The sequence below is a fragment of the Lissotriton helveticus genome, chromosome 5_1 (assembly GCF_964261635.1).
Source record: "Lissotriton helveticus chromosome 5_1, aLisHel1.1, whole genome shotgun sequence".
Taxonomy (NCBI): domain Eukaryota; kingdom Metazoa; phylum Chordata; class Amphibia; order Caudata; family Salamandridae; genus Lissotriton; species Lissotriton helveticus.
In genome coordinates, this window is record NC_136065.1 from 394,528,272 (window position 1) to 394,551,943 (window position 23,672).

The 23,672-nt window shown below is 45.4% G+C and overlaps 1 protein-coding gene across 1 annotated transcript in view; it reads right to left on the bottom strand.

Moving 5' to 3' along the window:
• LDLRAD2 (low density lipoprotein receptor class A domain containing 2) overlaps window positions 1-3,077 on the bottom strand; it is a 181,295-nt gene extending 178,218 nt beyond the window's left edge. Inside the window, exon 1 of the mRNA XM_078640945.1 lies at window positions 2,915-3,077. Within this exon, the coding sequence (XP_078497071.1) occupies window positions 2,915-3,008 (94 nt within the window). The 5' untranslated portion in view covers window positions 3,009-3,077. The remainder of the gene's footprint in view (window positions 1-2,914) is intronic.
• Between the last annotated feature and the right edge of the window lie 20,595 nt (window positions 3,078-23,672).

The window sequence follows — 23,672 nt, forward strand, 5'->3', positions numbered from 1 at the left end:
GGAAATAAATTGTACTGGTAGAATTAAACCTTGGAAAAGGTTGTTTTTAAAAAAGTTGTATTTGGAAAGATGCTGTTCCTGCAGATTTGAGTCCAGTGACAAATTGTTGAGGCTGAATATGTGAACATGTTCTTGTGAAAGGGTTGAATCTGAAGAAATGCTGTTTCTGTCACTTTGCGATTAGGAATAATTCGTTAAGAATCAATTTGTGGAAATGTTGCTCTTATAGAGTTAGGTGACTGAACAACCTGTTCTTGCAAGGTTGTCTGTGATCAAGTTTATTCTGTTAGCTTACATTTAGAAACATGTTTTTCCAGTAACTACAAGCTCGGGAGCAAATTTTTCCTGAAAAGTTTAATCTGCTAACAAATTTATCCTTCAAGGTCATGTCTGGAAACAAGTTGTACCTGCAGTTTTTAGCTCTGTGAACAGATTCTTCCTATAACGTTATGTCTCGGAACATGTTTTCCTATAAGTCTAAGTCTGGGATCAAATTGTTATAACTGAATTTGTGAATATGTTCCTATAGATTGATTTGAATCTGGGAACATTCAGTTCCTGTAACATTATGTCTGGGATCACGTTTACTCTGTTAGGTTACATTTAGAAACAAGCTTCTCCTGTAAATACAGCCTTGGCAACAAGTTTCTCTTGCAAAGTGTAATCCTCAAACAAATTCTTCCATCAAGGACATGTCAGGAAACAAGCTGGCCCTATAGTTTTGAGTCTGTGACATGTTGTTACAGTTGAACCCATGAACATGTTGTTCCAACATAGCTGCGTCTGAGAACAACCTGCTGTTATAAAGTTAAGTCTGAAATCAAATGTATCCAGCAAGGATACTTCTAGTGGTGGGTATGATCAGAAGTATATTTATGCACCTGCCTCCTCATCCTCCTTGATCTCTCCTCAGCATTTGATACCGTTAAACATGAGAATCTACTTGAGCTCCTAAACACAAGAATGGGCTTATCTGGAACTGTTCTCAAGTGGTTCACCTCCTTTCTTCACAACAGGTCGCAGAAATTCAAGAGCAACAACCTGATGTCTTCGCCAATACCCGTAACGCTAGGTGTCCCCCAAGGATCCTCTCTATCCCCAACTCTGTTCAACCTAGTCATGGAACCGCTCACCACCTTGCTACAAGCATCCAATGTACACTTTCACATGTACGCAGATGATACCCAACTTTATCTCAAATTACAGTCCCCCAAGGACATCTTGCTCCTGAACTCAACGATCAGATGCACCCAATCCTGGCTGGCAGATAATCATCTCAAACTCAATGCCCTGAAAACAGAGTTCCTTCTGATCTCACCTCCAGCGAAGGTCTCCACCACTCAAATTTGGCTTAAAGACCTAACCGCACTCAATGTCCAACCCACCATCGTGGACTCAGCAAAATCCCTAGGCATAACACTCGACACCAATTTGAACATGCAGCAACATATCAGCAGGGCAACAAAGGGAGCAAACTTCCAGATCAGCACTCTGAGGAAACTTAAACCCTACCTCCCAGCCAAAGACTTCCAAACGGCAGTACAAGCACTAGTCATCCCTCGAATTGAATACGGCAGCATCGCCCTCTGTGGACTCCCCCTAACTACAACCGCACCCCTAAGAGCTTCTCTAAACGCTGCAGCGAGACTCATCACTGGGTCAAAAAAGCACTCCCATATTACCCCTGACCTGAAATCCCTGAACTGGCTGCCATTTGAAGCTAGAATACATCTGAAAATCGCCTGCATGACACACAAGGCGGTACATCTAAACTCACCCGGATACCTCGCTCAGAAACTGACAATCTCTGGAGGAGCTAGAAACACCAGAGGCGCAAACAATCTTCTGTTGAAACCTCGAAGATTCCGGAAGGAAAAAACATATAAGCGCTCCTTCTCGGGAATGGCGCCTAGGATCTGGAACTCTCTCCCGCCCGAAACCAGGCTTATCTCTTCCACCACACTCTTTAAAAATGAAGTAAAAGCTATCCTCATGGCTAAATACACCTGAACTATTATCTTGACCACTGTTAGTACTCTGCACCGATCTATACTACATGTTTGACCCTTTTGATTATTTGTATGAACTGTCTTATGACTCACATGTTTGGCTTTGTAGCCACCTATTTGTACCATTTTGTACTCATGTCAGGTTGGGCTTAGTTGCCACCTATTTGTATTAATTGACCTACTGATTTATCTGTTAACCATGCTCCCTCATGTACTTCTCTTTGTAAAGCGCTCTGATATCTGCAAGGATCTTGTCCGCGCTATATAAAACGTTCAAAATAAATAAATAAATAAAATAGAAATAAGTTTCTTCTATGAGTACGAGTCTGGCAAGAAGTCCTATACATTTCAATGCTCAAACAAATGCGATCATCAAAGTCATGTCTGAAAATAAGTTGTTCCTGCAAGTTTGAACCTGATAACAAGCGGATCCTGTAAGAATGAATCTGGTAACATGTTCTCCTATAGTAATGAGTCTGGAAAGAAGTTGTTCCTGTAAGGTTAATTCTGGGAAGGAGTAGGTGTAAGCTTGTGCCTGGAGACAGGCTGCTTCTGTAGGTATGAGGAATAAGGGAACATTGTTGTTAATGTAGGTTTCAATCTGGGAACAAGGGTTTCATGTAGGGTTGAGTCTGTGAGCATGTTGTTCCTGTAAAGTTCGTTTGTGAACACTTTGTTCTGTACGGTCAATCAGGCAAAAAAACGTGAATCCTTTCACTTCGAGTCTGGGAACAAGCTGTTGCTCTAAGGTCGAGAGGTTGGTGTAAATTCCTCGGTAACGGCATAGCGCCAACACTCACAGCTTTCGGTGTATTCCAATTAATTACAGTTACAGGGTTAAAAGGGGGAGGAGGGGGAAAGGACATATACAGTTCTAAGCAGCCCTGGGGCCGCCCGTCACGTACCTGTTTCTATGGCGTGCAGCCCTCTGGTCGCACAGTGGAGCAGAGCAAACAGTTGTGACAGGCGCTGTAAAGTTGCCCCCTTGCCCGTGGCCATCTTCGCATTCCTCTCTGGGCGCGCTGCTGCTGCCTCGTCTCCCGAGCGCTGCGAGCTGGTGGGGGCCGGGAGGATGCTGAGAGCATGCAACAGCTGTGCCGCTGGGACCACACGGTGACACCCCTGCCTCCGTCAGCCAGCCCCCCTGAATCCTCCCCCTCGGGGGCAGAGGCAGGCCCGGAGGGGGCGAGTCACCCGGCCCATCCCCAGAGTCACCTCTCCTGCCGCCACAATGGTCTTTCGTGCCCTCTGGCGGGGGTTCACCACCTCCGCCCCTCCTCTCCGGTCGAGGTTTGTGTCCTGGGGTAGCCATGGCGACTATGGCTGTTTAATAGAGCCACGGAAGACCCCGCGTTGGGGATAACGGGCAGGAGGAGAGCGCATCTCTTTAAGAACGGCCATTAGGCAAATTCTTCGATAACGCCGGGGCTTGACCTCCTGCTGACGTCGCTCGCTCCGTGCCCTCCGTACAATAGGCTTTTAACGACGCACGCATCTATTTTAGGCTCCCACATTATCGCAGACAATGCCTGGGACCATAAAACCACACATCTGCCCTTTTTGGGATGCTGGACTGTAGAACAGCCACGCACTTCTGTGTGGGTGAGAAAATCCCTGAACCTACAGACAGTGACGTAGCAAGGGTGACACGGGGGCTCGTGCAGGCTCAAATAATGGACCCCACGCAAAGTTTGGCAGCAAAGACCTCCATACTGGACTCTTGACGCTTCACAGCTCGAACCCAGATAACACTGCGCCTGTTTCCACTGCCCAGGGCCGCTTCCTTGTCTGTAAAACATTTGGTCCAGTGAGCAGATGCAGCATTCAAACTCAAGGGGCTCAAAGGCAGGGAGATTGTATGTTTATTCCATGCGACTTTCAAGAGGTTCTGCATTCCTGGGGCAACAAGATTGTTAGCCTGGGCAACCGACTCTAAAGCTGCCTCAAAACACGCACACAATAAGTCTTTTTCAGGAGCAGCAAAAACCCACAGACTTGTTTCTGAGTTTATTTTAGTTGTTATCGTATTATTTACAGTGGGAGTACGGTGCCCAGGAAAGCACAAAGCTCTTTATAGGGAACCTAAAGCAGTGCATAGCGAGTGCAGCGAGCCAGACCACTACAAAGAGGGTTTGGGAGGTTCTCCCCGCAAGAACATTTGGGCAAAAATGGCACATTCTACAATCACGTATTTAATCATATATATTCCATTAAAGTAAACAATCACTTAACACAGCAATACCCCTGCACTATACAGTTACAGTTAATACTTAATAGTAGTGGTATCAAAAGCAAGTATTTGAAAATAATCTGAGCACATCAGTCCGAAATCCTTGATTTTAGGAATAGGTAAGCATTGATAACACAATTCAGTACAGAAACGTTCTTTTCTTGTTTGAAGTATTCTTGTTTAATGTTCCTTAGTGTATGCCAACACGTGTTTCATCGCAGGGAACAAAACTGCGAATCTTCAGGGCCTCATGAATGGCAGATCTATAGCTGCCATGAGAAAGCACCCGGTATGGGTATTAGCTGGAACACGGTATTTGGGCGTATCCAGCGGTCTGGGTTCCAATTGTTGCGAACGTTTATTTGTAAATCAAAAGTTTTAAGCAATCGTGTGGTAACCGGGAGGAGAATTACGTGGTGATACCGATTCATAGGCGGATACACCTAACTGGTAACGGTCTCCCTCTTGTGGTTCCCGGCGCCGTCTAACAAGGACGGCGCCGGGAACCACAAGAAAAGAACGTTTCTGTACTGAATTGTGTTATCAATGCTTACCTATTCCTAAAATCAAGGATTTCGGACTGATGTGCTCAGATTATTTTCAAATACTTGCTTTTGATACCACTACTATTAAGTATTAACTGTAACTGTATAGTGCAGGGGTATTGAGACTGATGAGTGGTGAAGGCGTGGTGTGACTGAGGGGGTGCAGTGCAAGAAACCAAAAATAACGTGAAAAATTATTAGAAAAAAGTGTCTAAAATTGGATAAAGGAGCATAGAACAAACTTTATTCCCCAGTCGGTTCAGACGCCGGCAAAGGAGTACCGACGGTTAGAAAGTGGTAAACCATACTATTGCCACTCAGCGGGGGAGAACTATGTACCATCTAGTCTCCCCAAGGTTTGTGTATCACCAACTTGCAATGATGGTTTCAAAAAATCCCAAATGATGAAGGGCGGTCTTGAGTGGTGACTGATGGGCACTTTTGACCATTCACTGAGTTGTCATAGTGAATCTTTGTGAAAGTCAGTCCAGGGCCTTTTATTTTGACTAGTTGTTTGGCTACCGTAGACTCACACCCTTTCTTAGACCCTCTGGAACCCTTTTGTTGTCATGCTTACAAGCAGACAATTCTCAGACATTGGCAAATCTTATCGAACGAACCAGATTTTAAAGGGATCTTTCAAGATCAACCGAGATTTGCATTCACTCGCAGTAAGAACATCCAAGATATGCTTAAGAAACGGCCACAGGTCACAAACCAAGACACATTCAAAGGCACAATACCATGTCATAACTGCAACAATTGTCATGCCATCATTAAAGGAACTATAATTAACCATCCTCGACAAGGCACTCCCATACACCTCAAAGTAACAGCGACCTGTGATTCTATGAATTTAATCTACCTTCTTAAGTGCCCATGTGGGCTAGTTTATGTGGGCAAAACAACAAGGAAGATTAAAACGTGCCTAACAGAACAGAAGAGCAATATAAGAACCAAAAAAGAGAAATCAGCCATCGCTGTACATTTCAATGACCATAGACACAATATTTCCCAGTTGCAATTTATGGTACTTGAAACCATCACCAACATTGGTAATCAAGATGTGAACAAAAGACTACTACAAAAAGAAAACCAATGGATTTATAGACTTGATTCTTTAAAGCCCCATGGGCTCAATGACCGCTTGGAACTCTCATGTTACCTGTGAATAGTACAACATGAAGTGACTTAATATGAAGTGATGTGATTTTCCACAATATAATACTGTTCCGTTCTGTTCAATTTACGCTTTCACATAACAGTCATTATTGCCACTAAACCAGATAGTTTATTGATAGGTTGCATTTAATTTCATTGTTACTTTATTGACACACTATTCGTTACACTTTCTTTACATGATAGGCTTCATCTTTTACATCCTTTCAACATGGCCAACAAGGTTTGCACTAGTTTTACTCCGTTTCAAAATGGCCGAACAGATTGCTAAAGGTGTTCCTTAGTCCGTCATCACTTTCAACAACACCGCACCGATACCACGCTGACATCCCACTTATACCGGCGGTCCGCCGTATTTTTATTCGTCATTACAGCTTGGAGATAGACTAAGACGATAGGCACTGAATAGCGGTAAGATTTATACACCCGATTCAATCCGTGACAAGGGATATGCAACGTTCGGCACACGCAGTGACTCTGACAATGGTTAATTCAATTCTCACATTTTCGTTGAGACAACATTCTTTTTTCTACTTATCCTTCATTGGTGACTTGTTCTTCTTTTCTACTTTAACACACACGTTATTAAGAACACGTACACGCGGTGATCGTACTTTAATGTTCATGTCCTCGTTACTATCAGTCCACTTGCTTTTTAGGTCGAGCAGACCTAAAAAGCATGCGAAGCATGCTTTTGTCTGCGAAAGATCTTTTGCTGGCGTGTCTGGGGGAATGTGAGACGGTGTACAAGCACGAGCCTCTGCCGTCTCCGATTTGCCCTCGAGGGCGCGCACGTCGCCGTGCACATCCCCTGCCTGTGATTCTCACCTAAACACGCAGTCAGGCACACACGCAGGCAGGCACACACACAGACGCAGGCACATACAAGCGCACGCACACACAGCCACACACGCACATGCCCCCCCCACACCCCCCCCCCACACACACAGCCACGCACGCACCCCCACCACTCACGGGCGCGCACACACACACACACACACACAGATACAACCCCCCCTCCCACTCACCGTGCTCTTTCTGCCTCGTCCGTGTCCCTCTCTCCCTCGGCAGCCATTGGGTGTGTCTCGGCGTGGGAGCTCCACAGCGCTGGTGGTCACTCGGGACGGGACCCGGGACTTCAGCTGCCTTAGCGCCGGGGCTCCCTCTCCTGCAAAAAGCGCGCATGCGCGGGCAGCCCCCGCCCTCAGTCGCAGCCCAGTCCTGAGAGCTGCTTTCGGTTTCGCTGTAACTCTGTCTGATAATATTACATTAAATCCACGTACACTGTACGGTTTACGTACGTGGTATTTTTGTACATAGATTTTCCGTTTGTTCTGTTGACAGACACCCGTAGACCCGTTAAGAACTTTTGGTTTCCATTTCAGGACTGATAAAAATATGTTGGGTGTCCGAACTTTTTCTATATTTCTTTTCAAAGGAATGAGAAGATATCCGTGCATCTCCCAACCTCTGATGAGTCTGGCATTACCCAAGAACTTTGTTTTTCTTTTTTTTGCAGTTTTATATAGCACAAATTGCTTATTGGAGCGCTTTAAAAGAGCACCAGTTACACTACCCAAGAGGCAAATCCATTTGGTTTCATTTTTTAGGCACGGTGAGATTAAGTGACTTGCCCAGAATCACAGCATGTTGAACCAGGTGGGCGGGGTCATGCCGGTGCTCAGCAGCATTTGCAATGCAATAGGTCTCGCATTATTAAAGTTTGTGCTATTGGCATTGCTAAATAATGCAACACCAATAGCTTAAACTTTAATAATGCAAGACCTATTGCATTGCAAATGCTTGTTATTTTTACATCCAGTTTCGCTACATGTATATAATTAGACAATAATCATGTCACTTTTTCCTGAGCTCTTAAGACACTGTATATTAACTGCATTTTCTAGATTTGACCTGCATGCTTACATTTTGATATGTGATGACAGTCTTATTAAGTTGTGGACTCTTATACAAATATATTTTCTTAACAGATTCCCCTGACGAAGTGCCTGTTAGGGAACGAAATGCATTGGGATTATGCTTTCTTAAGTGATCTCATCGATTTAAGAACATAACAATTTCTTTGATGTGAATTACAACATTGGAAACTTATGAATACGATATAATTAAAATTCAAAATTGATGAACTTTATTCATGAAGTCCTTGATAATTTAATGACAAACACGGATCTTTAACATTTGAGAGATCGCATTGCCGATCCACAACAGCAGTGCCCAGAGGGTCGCTCCCTAGATAGAGGGAACGCTTTCATTTTCTTGTTCCTGCACCTTTCCCATGGCGGTGCCTGGAAAACAAGTACCGCAATAGAAATGACAAAAAAGTTCCTGCACGGCATGGACGGTAATATCCATGCTGTGCTGGAACGTTGTGGGAATACAGACAGGGGGGCACATGTTGTGCCCCCCTGAATGTATACCCATGGCAGGGGGCTTTGTTCTGCTGCCACCAACCATTTCATGGCGGGGCTCCACCATGAATAGGCTGGCATTGCAAGAACTTGCAATATGCTGAGCGGGACAATGCCAGTCCCTGCTCAGCGTATTGGGTTGTGGCGCAGCTGCTCCACCGCCAGGGAACAACTGTTCCCTGGCACGGCCAGGGTCTATCAACAGTATGACTCTGGAAGTCATAATTGGCAATACGGTGGACCGCCACTGCTGCGCCACCACGAGAGTGGCGGTTGCAAGACCGCCAGACTCATAATCGGCTCTAACGTTACATAAGACAAACAGGACTTAAAGGTGTAGGATTCACATGCCATCCATACTGGTAGGCATTTTTTAAGAGAGCTTGGTCTGTAGAACAACATCCTTTTAGCAACATTACGATAAGGAAAAACTCAGAAAAAATACACACCTTTCTAACCTGTAACATGAAGTTCACATGCATCTCTTTGATGACACTTATAGCTCACTGTGCTGTATTAGGTTTGTAACTTATGAACTGCACAATAACAAAAGAACCTCTGTGAAAAACGCAGTTACCAACTAAGCTATGTTTATAAAATACTGTTCTGTTATCTGCATGGTATACATCCTTTGCAACAGGCATATTAACCATCTGCACAACCTTATATGAGTTAAAACTGCCACTAAACAAAACTCTGATCTCTCTTCAGGAGGTACATTGATCACCAGATGTATCTTGAACCTACAAGGGTACATGTTTGGGATGCCTACATTCTTCAGGGGTGGTAGGTCAGCTCTACTGCCCAGGGATTAGATAAATGGTGCAGCAATGCTCTATCTGGCTACCTTCCTACAATCTCAGTCGTATAGCCAAGAACTAAAGCACCCCCGCTCTTTGAACCATATGTCTTAAGGCTTCAAGCAAATCTTCACTCTTACATCCATCAGTCCTCTAATCAATCGATCCACCCATCCATCCACCCCCCTTTCCTTCACTAATTTACACATTCTTTCCTTCCAACAGTACTTTATTTTGTCCTTCCTTTTATTCCTTTCACCATTCCTTTTTTAGTTACATCTTTCACTTCACTCTTGCTTTCTCTATGCCTTCCTTTTACCCTTCATTACCCTTTCCTTCTTCCCTTTTCTTTCTTTTTCTTCTACCCTTACATCCCCTTTCTTGCCTTCCTGATTCTCACCTGCTCTATATGTATCTCTCTGTCCTTTTTTTCAGTTTTCATAATTTCTCTATCTCCCACCCCTCCGCTCTGCCATGGTATTTATGAGAACGTTATACATGAGCTTTTGTCTTTAGACATGAAGGCAGAATGGCCCTTTAAAGAGCTAGTCCACATTTTAGTGTGTCCCCAAATCATTACGCAACTGGGTGATAGTCACCTTCTTTGTCAGACTCCTTACATTAGGAGGGTGAGTCATAGCCATAAAACAAGCAACTGCACTAGCCCTTTAAAATTAACATAAAACGGGGCCCTTCCGTAGCTCAGAGGAGATGGATACGTGACCTTTCACCCGGAAGCCCTGTTTGTACTATCCAAGCAGCAACACCATATTTAAGGAGCAGGTAGCAGAGGACAGAGAGAGGAAGAATAGGAAGTATAAACTGTAAGAAGGATCAGTAGAGCTCAGTGGCGTAGCTGGGAGAAGTAGAGGGGGATGTCCATGCCAGGCGGCACTTTTTTAGGTGAGATATTTTGTCGAGCGCAAGGTAAGTGGCTTCTTTAAAAAAATATATATTTCCCATTCTCGTCGTCTGTCGACTCCAACACACTCTCACCTGCACTGGCCTTCACTGGGCTCCAAACTCTGCGCTGCCCTATGCCAAAGTGAAAGTGCAAGAATGCACTGTATTTATGCAAAATGGGTCATTCCTCCCCTTTCCCCCTGCGCTGTAGGGTCTGTGTTCAACCACATGGTTACATGTTCAAAATCCAGCAGGTCCACTTAGCCTTTCATCCTTCTGAGGTCGATTCAATGGGTATCATTGAGTTGGGTAACAATAAACATCTCAACTATAGGCGATTTATGAGAGATTTTACAATTAATAGGTACACATAGTTTCCATATTACCGGTAATTTAACCTTGGTAATTAAGTTAGTTTTGACGTGAGTAAGGTGTGGATCTGTGCACCCCGTCCTGAAGAAGAAGCCTAGCTTCAAAACATGTCGACGCACAAGTGAGGTATTGTAAATTAAATACAATAATACCTCCACCACACCTTTTTAACGATACCACCATGAAGACCGAATAAACGTTTTTTAGACCTTACATGCCAGGTATTTTTTAATACTCACACTTTCATCCACTCCTGACCCCACTACTCACCTAGTACCACACACCCTCACGCACCACACATAGAGTTACCAACAGTGCTCCCACGTAGTCGCTGGTTAGCAGCACACTGCATTCCTTAGAGGAGTGCGAAGACCCCTATGATGAAGCATGACACCAAGGGTCCTTTTGATGTGTGAGGGGTATTTAAAGAACACAGTGTGCTCCCTACCATTGTAGGGACCGCACTTCTATACCCCCCTGTGGATTCTCTTTGTTTATGTATACTGCGGTTGGGGAAACCAAATCCACTTCCTCTCCACTCCCCTTTTGTTATTGTTTACACTTAAAAACTATTAAGAAGTTGCAATTGTGTGATCATGAAGAAAGCAGTTTTGTGATTAGGTGCTGTGTTAAAAGGCCAAGAATGGCAAATACCAAAAACTGGCATCTCACTTGTGTCCTCTGACCCTTCCTCCTTACTCAGGAGCCAAGAGTCATGCTTGCCCAACCTCCACGTCTTGGCCAATGATAGAAAGGGGGATTACCCCCTTTTTTCGATTGATTGTTGCACCTGGTGAGAGTCTCTGAGGTACCCTGTATTAGCTGATCATAACTAGGAACATCACACCGGGTCAACAGTCTGCTGTCCATGTCTTCTTTCACCCTCATTGTTCGGAGGTTGAAAGAGGACCAAGACAGCCTACAGCTGTCCTAGTGGTTTATTTGTAGTTGCAAGCAGGAAGGGGCAAGCTGCCCTCCATACTTTTTGAGAAATTTGCCAAGCAGTGGAGTTTCTCAATCTATAGATATCTGGGTGACAAAAGTATTTAGGTTTGTGGAAATGCCTGGATCTCAGAATTCGAATCTGATACTCTGTGAAGAACTGCCCGTGTTGCCATTTTGTCTGTCATCTTTAGCAAAGTCTATGGACCACCTCATGGAAAAAAGGTTTGTGGGCCATGTACAGAGAGAGAGAGTTGGCACAAATATCGAGCAGGGGGAAAAGTAACATTAAAGGAAAATCTGACAACAGATCAGCAAACTCAAAGGACCCAACATGCATATTTGTCAGCAACTGCCACAGTTAAGGTGTGTTAGCATTTCTCTCCCATGTAACCCTAACCCTGATCTCTACATTGTACTGGTATGTTTAAGATGTGGGGCTGGCCCTCCAGGCGGTTGTATGACAGAACAATGCAGGGAAATACTCTGCATGCCTTTACCACACATTTTTTAATACACATTTTTCTAGAATGCATATGCTTGTACAACTTATGCCTTTACCACGCATTCTTTCTATATTACTTACTGGTGATTGCCAGTAGGTAGTTATAGTTAGAACTTGGGGGGTCATTAGGAGGACGGGCGGACTTAGTCCGCCTGCCATCCTATCAGGACTAGGGACCGCCCGCCATGAGGGCGGGGGTCCCGTGGGTGGTATTAGGATGTGGCCGCCACAGTGGGGGCCGCATTCTGCATTTATAACATTGTGGCGGGCGGTGCTCTCTGCACCGCCCACCACAATGCCATAAATACATGTATGCATTTGCATACACAATGCGGCAGGCACCGCGCGGTGCCTACTGCATTGTATATGCAAATGCAGGGGGGTACCACAGGTACCCACCGTGTGCACCCCCCACCCTTTCTTCACTTTCCGTCCGCTGAGGTCCCCCCCGCCATACTAATATGGCGGGGGAAAACGAGTGTGGATGTCGGGCGGATTGCCCCCGCCACACTCCGCCCGACATCATAATGGGCCCCCTAGTTTCCATAGGAAAATCATTTTTTGATTTGCTAATAACTTTGGCGTTGTTTGACAAATCTTTGCGACATTCTCCAAAACAAAAGTCTATCCAGGTCAACTGCTATCCTGAAAGTTTGGGGTTGATTCGTCAAGCGGGGGCTGAGAAAAAAAGGAGGGTCCCAAGACGCATTTTCCCTATGTTAATTTCCTTAGGAAATTTTGAGACGGGCTACAGCCCGAACTACTGAACGGAATTACCCCAAATTTGGCAAAAAGGTAGAGCTCGGTTCAGGAAGCAACCTTTTTTTTAAATGGTGTAAATCCGTAATGTAGTTTTTGAGAAATTCAAAAAATAAGAGTCAAAAACTCAATTTCCCATAGGAAGCTTGGGCCAGGCTACAGCCGAAACTACTGAACGCAATTACCCCAAATTTGGCAAAAAAGGTAGTGCTTGGATCAGAAAGCGACCTTTTTTTTAAATAGTGTAAATACGTTCAGTAGTTGCTGAGAAATAAAAAAATAAAAGTTTTGATATCTGGGCGGAGCCTAGCCCCGAGCACGAGCTTCACTGTGATTAGCTGCCAACACTCCAAACCAGGAAGTGTTGGCAGCCATCTTGTGACTCGGTAGAAGCGAGTCACCAGAAAACAGCGAAACAAAGATATAAAACAAGAGAAGGCGGCAGGGTAGAAACACCCTGACCCCCTATGCCTGCTCAGGGGGTCCCAGAAGGACCTCCAGGGCCCAAAAAAGAATGTTTTTTTTAATTTCAGCACAATATGCGCTGGGGTCGCGAATCCGCCGATAATGTTTAAAAACAATGAAGCACGGCTTCCCGTGTTTTATTTTAATGAGGCCCCCGGGTGGGCTAGGTCCCGGGGGCATTTCTTAAAAAATAATGGCGGGCCCCCGCAGGTCCGGGGACCACCACCTCCCCAGGGTTTCACTCATGTTGGGAGGGGGGCCGGGCGGCCCCCCTGTTGGAGCCAGTGATGGTCATGGGGACCGCCACCCCCCAGGGCCGGCTCCTGCAGTGACCTGAGGTACCCACCCCCGGGACACTGCTGTGTATGTATGTATGTATGTATGTATTTGCATACTTATATAGCGCTGCACTGCCACCCAGAGGGTATCATGGCGCTTTGACTCAGCAAGCCGAAACCACCGATGCAGAAATCACACTGCTCTTGGAAACAGGTGTGTGCTATGACAGGGCGGGAGCTGCGCGGCTCATGAGAGAGAGAGTGTGATTGACAGAACGGAAGAGATGGATAGGGAGAGTGAGTGTTGACACTGTGGAGAAAATCCTCTTAGCTCACCTTTCTGCCACCGGTGTGTCTCCAACCACGTGCCGGGATATAGTGCAGCCCTCATAGTATGGAATCAGTAATGGCAGAGTACATACAACTGTGCACACCAAAATCGCTGTCCCGCCTTTGTGCATCCAGGCAGCTGCATCCCATCCACTTCCACTGCCCAGAGGTGTCTGCCTGCTGCTGCGCACCCAGGCTGCTACATCCCATCCAGTTCCACTGCCCAGAGGCGGCTGCCCACTGCACTGCACCCAGGCTGCTGCACCCCATCCACTCCCACTGCCCAGAGGTTTCTGCCCGCCGTTGCGCACCCAGGCTGCTGCACCCCATCCACTCCCACTCCCCGGAGGTGACTGCCCGCCGCTCCGCAAACAAGCCTCTCTGCTCACCTTCCGCCACCGGCATGTGTTGTAGAGGGAGCCACCATGTGCCGAAGCAACCTCCTCAGCCGTTGCATACACGCGGTCAAGCCGAGCTCAAAGTGGGTGTTGATTGTTAGGATGTTCACGCATCATCGCAGGCTGCAGACGCGCTGAGGTCTGGTGGCACTAACTTAATGGAACTGAAGTCATTACCTCGTGGCGGGAGATCTGTGTTGGGGTCGCCAATCTGTGAATCACATCCTGATAGACAAAAAGCAAGATAAGATTGTGCGGCATGCGTCCATCAAAGGAGAGAGAGAGAGGGAGAGAGTGAGAGAGAGAGAAAGAAAGAGTGAGAGAGAGAGAGAGAGAGGAAGAGAGAGCGAGAAAGAAAGAGTGAGAGGAAGACAGAGAGAAAGATTTAGAGAGAGAGGAAGAGAGAGAGAAACAGTGAGAGAGAGGAAGAGACAGAGAAAGAGAGAAACCATGTGAGAAAGAGGAAGAGAGAAACAGAGGAAGAGTGAGAAAGAGAGAAATAGAGAGAGAAAGAGTGAGAGGAAGAGAGAGAGAAAGAGAGAAATAGTGTGAGAGAGAGTAAGAGTGGGAGTGGGAGAAAGGAAGAGCTGGAGAGGGACAGTGAGTGCTCACACTGTGGACAAAACCCTCACAGCTCACCTTTCTGCCACCGTTATGTCTCCAACCACGTGCCGGGACATAGTGGAGCCCTCAAGCTAAGTCAGTGCATCCGGTGCCACCGAGTCTGAAATGGAAATGGCGTGGAGCATATGCGCCCGGTCCTTTTTATTGTCAGGGTCACGTGTCCGGTGATGTCTGTGCTTGATTGGTGTGGGTGTAAACCAGACATCATGGAGTGGCTGTGGTATACTGACAACTAGACCTGTGAGCAGCAGATCACTACAATGAAAATCTGGGTCATGTAGCGTTATTGTCCCTCCATGTATGCGTAAGCAGAGTGGGCTGACGTAGCCTATGCCAGTCCTACGTGAGGCTGTGAACAATGACTCTTAACTCTGGGCGTGGTTCTGTCGTGGGCTGTATGAGGAATCAACTGATGCGGGTGTCCCTGTTGTAGTGCTGCCGGCACCTGGGCAGCAAGAGCCAATGTGTCACCCTGTGACCCAAGACCCAAAACATGGCCAACAGGGAAGGTAGGGGGAATCACTGACCCTACATTCATCCATTGCAGCTGTAGCAATACAGGGCCATGCAAAGCCCAAATTTCAGTTTTTGAAACATGGAGGGCAGCCAATTAGGGCTAAGCTTGTGTCCGGGGGTTAGGCTCCGCCAACATATGTACTTATCCAATCACTCCGCCAATTCCGAAGCACTTATAATGTAGTGTGTTTTATCTAGGTACCTGAATCAATATCCTATTCTTTGCCCTTGTCCGGTTATAAATCAATAATATCCCTACAACGGCATAGAAACCCGTTTCATAAATTAGTCATAGCGCATGCTGTCACATTAAGCAAGCTCTATTCCTCCAGCCCCCTAGAAAGCACACCGAGTTCTTAAACAAATCCAAGCCTCCAGCAAACCTGGGAAATCCCCGCCTGCTATTGTTTTGATTCCGTCCGAGAACTCCTGTAAAGCACTGTAAGAACGACCCGTTCTTAGTGACATCTTATTGACGTCTTATGTCCATCCTTATGTCAAACCCGGCACCTTTCAGGTATAAATATACCAACGCTGCCTTAAGCAAAGACACGGTGGTGGTGAATCTGGAGCAGCTATCTACTTGCCGAGAGCCCAGCTGATGAGAGCCCACGGACGCTGCCCCTCCCTTTTGACGCACTGAGAGAGACGCTGTCTTTTCTCCTGCCGAGAAATCCAGCTTCCAGCGTTTCCAGCTCGCCTTCGCGGGTGACTGGGATATCGAGTTCTGAGAGAGAGATACCAGCCCTCCTGCCTTCAAATCCCCAGGTACTGAACTGACTACACCCTTACAGAGAATTCTTGAGTCAGATTCTTGGCAAACCAAACTTAACTTAAACTGCTACTTACTTACTCCCTCCCATGTATTAGGCTTAGGTCAGGTACACCGGGGTAGGCGTAGTTAGAAGCACCAGTTGAGTACGATTAGTCAATGTATATATGTATGTATCTATTTTATCCATTTTAAGGTATCATACGGCTAAGAAACCATATCAATGCTTTTACAGTATTATTTCATAATCCTGCTTTTACTGTATGCACTTTACTTAACTATAAGTATTGCAATCGTAGCAATTCATTTCTCTTGTATGAGGAAAGAGACTGCTCAATAAATAACACCTTTTATTGAAAACGCCCGTCTCTCTTTTTCTCTGCAAATCTGGTGTAACTAAGTACGCACGTATTGACTGAGTAAAATAGCTGTCTTTTGTTTTCACACAACTCTAGAGATACACTCTTAATCAGGGAGAGCAAAGTTGTCATGTTTTATGGTTGTCAGAAACTAAATCCCTTCTTGTCTATCCAGGGAGGTTAAACTCCTCCTTGCCTACTCGAGAAAGTTTCTAGTGAACTCTGAGCTAGCTGGCACACAAAACTTAAGTCTAATATAGTCAGTAGAAGACCTAGTTAACCTCTGTCCTACGTCTATACTACTGAAGATATTATTCCAATGCGCAGAGCCTATTGGGAATATAGGAACGACACTACATGGCGCCCAACGGTTTGGTAAGGCGATAAATCTAATGCAAGGCATTAGAGTAACTCAGTCGTGCTTTTTCACACAGACCCTTTCTCCCGTAAATACTCCAAAGACGTCTGGAGTGGGTCAAAGGTTAAAACTTAGTAGGAAGAGATTTCTATGTATAGTTTTTGGTTTATTCAACGTTGAAGGATACAGTGTTCCAAAATATTGTGCACCTAATCTTTGTTTCCTTGGAAACCTGATCTGCAACAAAAAACCTTCTTGTCAGTAAAATGTCAGACAACGAAGGAGAAAGGGAGGCAGCTAGAATAGCAGCTCAACTCCTAGCAGATGACACAAGTCTCCTGCAGACTGACCCGGACGCAATACCCATCCCGGTCAACATAAGAAAAACTATAACACTTAAACTTATAGAATATGGACTAACACCAAGAGGTGGTACAGTCATATTCGTAATTGAGGCACACGAATATCGGCAGACAGAGGTATTCTATTCATGGATAAACTTTCCAGCAGCAAACGCTGTCACAAAAGAATTCCACTATTATAAAATAGAGGAACCTCCGAATGCGTACACTCCTTTCGAGGAGGTGGAAATCCCATTAAAATACCAAGAGCACCTGCTCTGGTTTAAAGGCGCCCTAAAAACATAATAATCACATCACCAGGCTTGGTCCACTAGGTAGACCAGGAACAACGTGGCCGGTTCTAGCCAGCTACACATCACATCCTGACATTAATAGAATGTCAAGCGAAGAACTCTTAGTTAAAATGAAAGAATTAACACAGGCATATAGAGACTTAGTTCAATTGGCAACTGAGGATATAACTTTCCTCCAGAAGTTGAAAGAAACAGATATAGCAGAACAACCATTTGAACTTGCCAGAATCATAGAAAAATCTTATGAAGAACTAGGAAGAGATAGTTTGGGTGGGAAACCGGTAAAACCCCAACTAACTGAAAATCCTGAAAAAATATTTATTAAAAATAATCTAAACACTCCAAAAAAGAGCTGGGATGGAAATAAACAATCCACTCCCAAAGAAAAAAGATTCCAGATCAGTACACACACAAATAGATTATCTACCATTAGCGGCTAGACTGAAATGGGACCAAGACTTGGGGACACCACTCACGGACAGACAGTGGGAATTCTGTCTCCAACAGACGGAGCGCATATCTGCTAGTAGTAGATACAGGATTATACACTACAAATTTGTGCACCGACTGTATTACACTCCAGCGAGAATGCATAGATTCCAACTTCGTGCTACTGACAACTGTGACAGGTGCCATGCCCCAGGGGCTGATTTTTTGCATTTGGCATGGTCGTGTGATGCTGTCCAGCTCTACTGGAGTCAGGTGCTTGCAGCACTGTCCAAAATGATTCATGCTGATCTTGACCCCTCCCCTACTTTAGCTCTATTAGGGTATGTAGAACCCATACAGGCAGTACATCGCAAATTTATTGCGCTAGCCCTCTTGGTAGCCAAAAGGAGAGTTGCATGCAAATGGGGCAGGGGCAGGGCCCCCAAATTCAAGGACTGGCTGCGCGATCTTACTTATTGTCAAGAGCAATTACATACATACTCCGAACTGTTGCCAGTCGCCTCACGACCCAGGGACATCTGGGCCCCTTTACAGAGTTACCTGTTGCAGGTGAATGAAGATCCCGAGGAGGGAGCGGCTGCTTAGGGGGTCCCTTTAAGATGCTCCTTCAGGTGTTATCTCAGTGCACACGCATGTATGTGATGCTGAAATGATGAAACTGATCTGTTATGGAGGGTGCGGGCTATGGACTTGCCCTGGCGGTGGAGTTGTTTACAGACGAACATGCAAGGACTTCGATATACTGAGGTTGTACTTAATCTGGACCGCTGTAGGGCGAGCGCTCTCGCCTAATTGTGTTAACTTATGTAAGATTCCCCTTTGTAGACAGGTATTGCTGCTATGGAATGCCTGTAATGTTGTGGATATTATAGATGTGTGCGCTGTTTGACCAACTGGTAATGATGCTGTATTGTTATACTGTGGTAAATAAATAATTAATTACCTGATCTATTTTTGACTATAATTAATAAACGGTTAGCTCAATAAATAAGAGTCAAGATACGAGGTAGCTGGAGTATACAGGCTTTAATCAGGCATAAAAGGACAGGAACAGGACAGCCTGCATGGGAATAGGATGGCAGCTGCCGGGGGCAGGATCTGGGAATTGGCGTAACTTTTAATAACAGTGCACAATATTTATAGTTAAACAAATACATTACATTCAATACAGGGGGCGTAGCAGTAGGCGGAGTTTGTAACAGTCGCGAAAGATAAGGCATAAAGTGGGTGTAACAAGAGGTGTGTACAGGGCGTATACATAGACATGTGATGTAAACGTAACAGAATATGTCATAAAAAGGGGCGGAAACATGGGGGGGCTACCTGAGCAGCTGGGACCTTTAACCTAGTGGTGCGCGCAAACTGGCAATGACGTGTTACTAGGGAGAACTGGGGGCTATGACTTCTGCACTAGAAGAGGAGACGAAAGTCTGGAGTGTCAGAGCGACATGTACCCAGGCATATCTAGTATCTGTTGTTTAGAGTACATGTTGATAGAATCCAAAAGTTATCAGGGCAAAGGCTAACAGACACTAAGACTGGTGCATGCATTATTCTACATGTAATGCTTGTGCGAGGAATATTTTATGTATATTAATACAGTATTTCTCTTACATGGAGACATAAAGGCTAGACCATGACGGAAACTATTGATGCGATTCAGTAGCTTAGGAATGCAGAGAAGGAGGGCTGGACTGATAACTAGAATCATAACATATTCTTGGCAGACTGGCAGGCCGAGCCAGGCCGAGCCGGGCACTGCATGGCAAGAAGCTAAGGGTCAGGGATATAGGTGGGGGCTGTATCGCTCCTCGGAGAGGGTTCAGGAATCTGAGTCCGGGCCCTTTTGAGGCCTAGAAACGGGGATAATTCAATGAATTAACGTGCACACTGTAAAACGTGACAACGTAGCTTTACATAGGCCTGATATTCGTTGTATTCACGAGGACTGGGAACTGGCATACTAGAGGTGGACACAACTGTAATTGCGTCTTTAATCGATCAGAGGGGAATACATGCATATCGATCATGCACATATATCATAACATGGGGAACACGTAGGCACATATAACATGGCAAAATTTACTTTTCCACATTCCCTCCTTGTGCCCTACGTTTCCATCAGGAAACATCTATATTCATGATACCATCTATCATTTCATATAGCATCATTTGCTCGTCTCGAATTGTCTTGGAACGGGATTTAGGACTAGGAATACAAGAGGTAGCACAAATGCCGCAAATCGCAGGGCCACATTGTATACAGAGGCAGCAACTGAATATGATCATTACTGCAATACCTAGAAATGACAATACTTTCCATCCCCAGGCAGATATGATACTCCAGAGCCAACCGGACCATGTCCAGGTGCCTGGATTCTGGTGTAACTGATGGGCAATTTTGTGAAGTCTGGTTATAGCTGAATAAACAGACGGCGCGTTATTAGGAATGAAAATGCAGCAACTAGATCCGATGACTCTACATGCTCCTCCTCTATCGGCCAGTATGATGTCAAGAACGAGACGATTTTGGAGCACGACAAATCTCATAGCAGATTGCTCTTCGGTTAAGTTACCTAGAGCAGAAGTAGTCTCATTCACTACTGCTTCAAGGGTTCTGGTTAACCTACGTATTAGCTTACTATTCTGGACAGGGCCTATAAAGAAGAAGAAACCTTTATTGAAGTCTTGATACTGTTCTAGAGCAGTTTCAGTTTGATCGACAATTGGGGACTCGATCTCCCGTCTATGTCTGAAGTGTACTAGATGTGTGTTCCTATGATAATCAGATGGGGCTAGAAAAACTGGTGGCAGTAGGAAGGCAATGTAACATGTTCCATCCCAATCGAGGGGCAGACGAACATATGTGGTCTGACCACAAACAAAATAAGAATGACGTGAGGCTTTGAAAATAGGTTTCCCACTGGCACTATACTCGACAGTAGTAGTACAATCACTATGTCCTACATGTGCGGAACCATTCTTTCTGACACATAATTCGCCTTTGACTGGTAGTACTGAAATAGCAGGTAAGTCTGGAGTAGTATCAGACTGAACATTCAGGACCATAAAATTCGAAGAATAATTACCTAAATTATAAACTTCATTTTCTAGATCTAACCCTGTTCTATGGGAGAGACCTTGCTTGTCTGGAAAACATGTTCTATTCAGAAGGGACATAGCAGTTGGGGATGACGTTAACGTGGACCATGCTCCACACGAACCATTATGGGAAAACGGATAAGGAAAGAGTGGCAGAACTCCCTTCGGTGTCTGGAAAGGGGGGAGTCGACCACACACCCAACAATTAGTGGCATTGCTGGTTTGGTGTGAATAGTGTAACATACGGATGAATGAATTATTGCGCATAGCAAGACGATAGGATAGCTCGTGAGGAGGCAGATCACTAAATGTGTGCTCTACTGTAGCATTAGAAAACTTGTTTACATGAGAAATTGGAAAACATAAATACAAAGCATAACTTGTGCAGGTTACCATCAGGCTTAGATATAGCAGAAAACATAAAATAATAATGCAACTTTTAGAGTTTTCACTAACTCTCTCTCTGTGGGGGTCTATCTTATACATGTCAGAAACCTGTCTAACCGTTTCACCCGAGGGGGACTTAGACAATTAAACTGGCTGACTTATTTTACTAGACCGGAGCTTTAACTTATACTCCTGCTGCGGAGTTTTCTCTAACAGGGAGGGCTTGATTTCAAAGTCAGTAGCGGGACAGTCCTTGAGAATAGGGCAGTCTTTAGGATTTTGGCAGTCCTTAAAAATGTTCTTGGCAAATGTCTTTTCTCGGATTCCATGAAACTTCTTGACGTGAGACAGATGGACCCATCCCTTATGGCCCTCCAACTTCACGGCCGTACGGGTGGTCAGAAGGACAAGTCTCGGCTCCTTCCAGCGAGGCTCCAGCGGACTTGAACGATCAAAGTTCCTTACAAGTACCAGGTCCCCTGGTATGACCTCATGCGGTTTCACTTCAGTATTGTCTGGAAACGCAGCGGCAACCTGTGAACGACAAGAGTGTAGGGCAGACATCAAGGAAGCTAGGTAATCTGTCAGCATATTACTGGAAACATCTGTAATACTGCGGGGTCTAGGTGTACCCCACATATTTGGGGGGCGGCCGAATACGACCTCATAAGGGGACAGACCTGATCTGGAATGTGCAACCATCCTCATGAAGAATAAAGCAACTGGCAGGGCAACTAGCCAGTCTACACCTTTCTCTTTACATGTCTTGGCAATACGGATTTTCAGGGTCTGATTATGTCTCTCTACGAGACCGGCTGCTTCAGGATGGCGCACACAATGGAACTTCCACTGGTACCCTAACAAAAGGGAAACATGTTTCATAAGCTCAGATGAGAATGGCTGGCCGTTATCAGAATACACGACCCTAGGGAGTCCATAACGAGGAAAGAATTCATGGACCAACTGCCTGGCAGTGGTCGCGGCTGTGTAATCTGGAACTGGATATGCTTCTGTCCACCTGGACAAAGCGCATACAACTACGAGGACATACTTGAAACCTCGACATCGCTCCATCTGAATGTAATCCATCTGGAGGACTTCAAAAGGGTGGTCAGGAGGTTGGAATCCACCTTGTTCCACCGGGACACTTTTACCTGGATTGAACTGACAACATATCATACAGGTACGTACTTTCTGCTTGGCTGCAGCTCGTAAGTGCTTGTTGAACCAAAGGTTCTGGATACTGTCTAACATAGCTTTTTCTCCTAGATGTGCTGGACTATGTGCGGTATTGATAATGACTTGAACCATAGAGTCGGGGAGAAACCATGTGGCTTTTCCCTTCGTCACCCATCCCTGATCTGTCTGGACCCCTCCTTGTTCGGACCATTTCTTGATTTCTTCGGGAGTAGCATGTAACTGTATGTCTATGACATCTTGTGTAGGGTCCTTAACTGTCATACAAGTAGTCTGTTCTGGAGTGGATGTCTGTGCCGTGTTAACTGGAATGTCTGGTGTCTGAGCTGTAAGCTTGGCTGTTCGATCTGCTAGATCGTTACCTTGGGAAATGATGTCAGTAACTTTCGTATGTGCCTTGCACTTCATGATAGCGATAGCTGTCGGTAAATGTATTGCATCTAACAGAGCTTGAATGAGGAGACCATGCTGAATCTTGGTTCCATGAGAAGTCATGAAACCTCTCTCCTGCCAGAGCACTCCGAAGTCGTGTACAACTCCGAATGCGTAACGTGAATCTGTATATATGTTTACTTTCAGGTCCTTGGCACGTATGCAGGCTTGGGTCAGAGCAACTAGCTCTGCTGCTTGAGCAGACAGGGTGTCAATACGATGTGTTTCTATAACTTTGGTTTCAGTAGTCACTGCATACGCGGCTACTAGTTCTCCTGTACTAGCTCTCATACATGAACCATCCACATAAAGTGTCAGGTCGGGATCAAGTAATGGAATGTCTGTCAGGTCTTGTCTTGGCTTAGTCATAGTGTTAATGACTTCCACACAGTCATGTGTGGCAGGATTTGAAGTAACTGACGGTAACAGTGTAGCTGGATTTAAAACGTTGCAGCGTCTCATTTCTATGTGTGGCTGGAACAGTGTCAGTTCATAACCTGTTAAACGTGCAATTGTCAAGTGCTGAGTCTGTGTTCGGTTTAAAAGAACTTCCACGGAATGTGGAACTTGTACTGTCAGGGAGTGTCCTAACACTATGGAATCACTTTGTCTGATAGCTAGAACTGTGGCTGCAACTGACTTGAGGCACGCAGGCAGAGCCTGGGCTACTGGATCT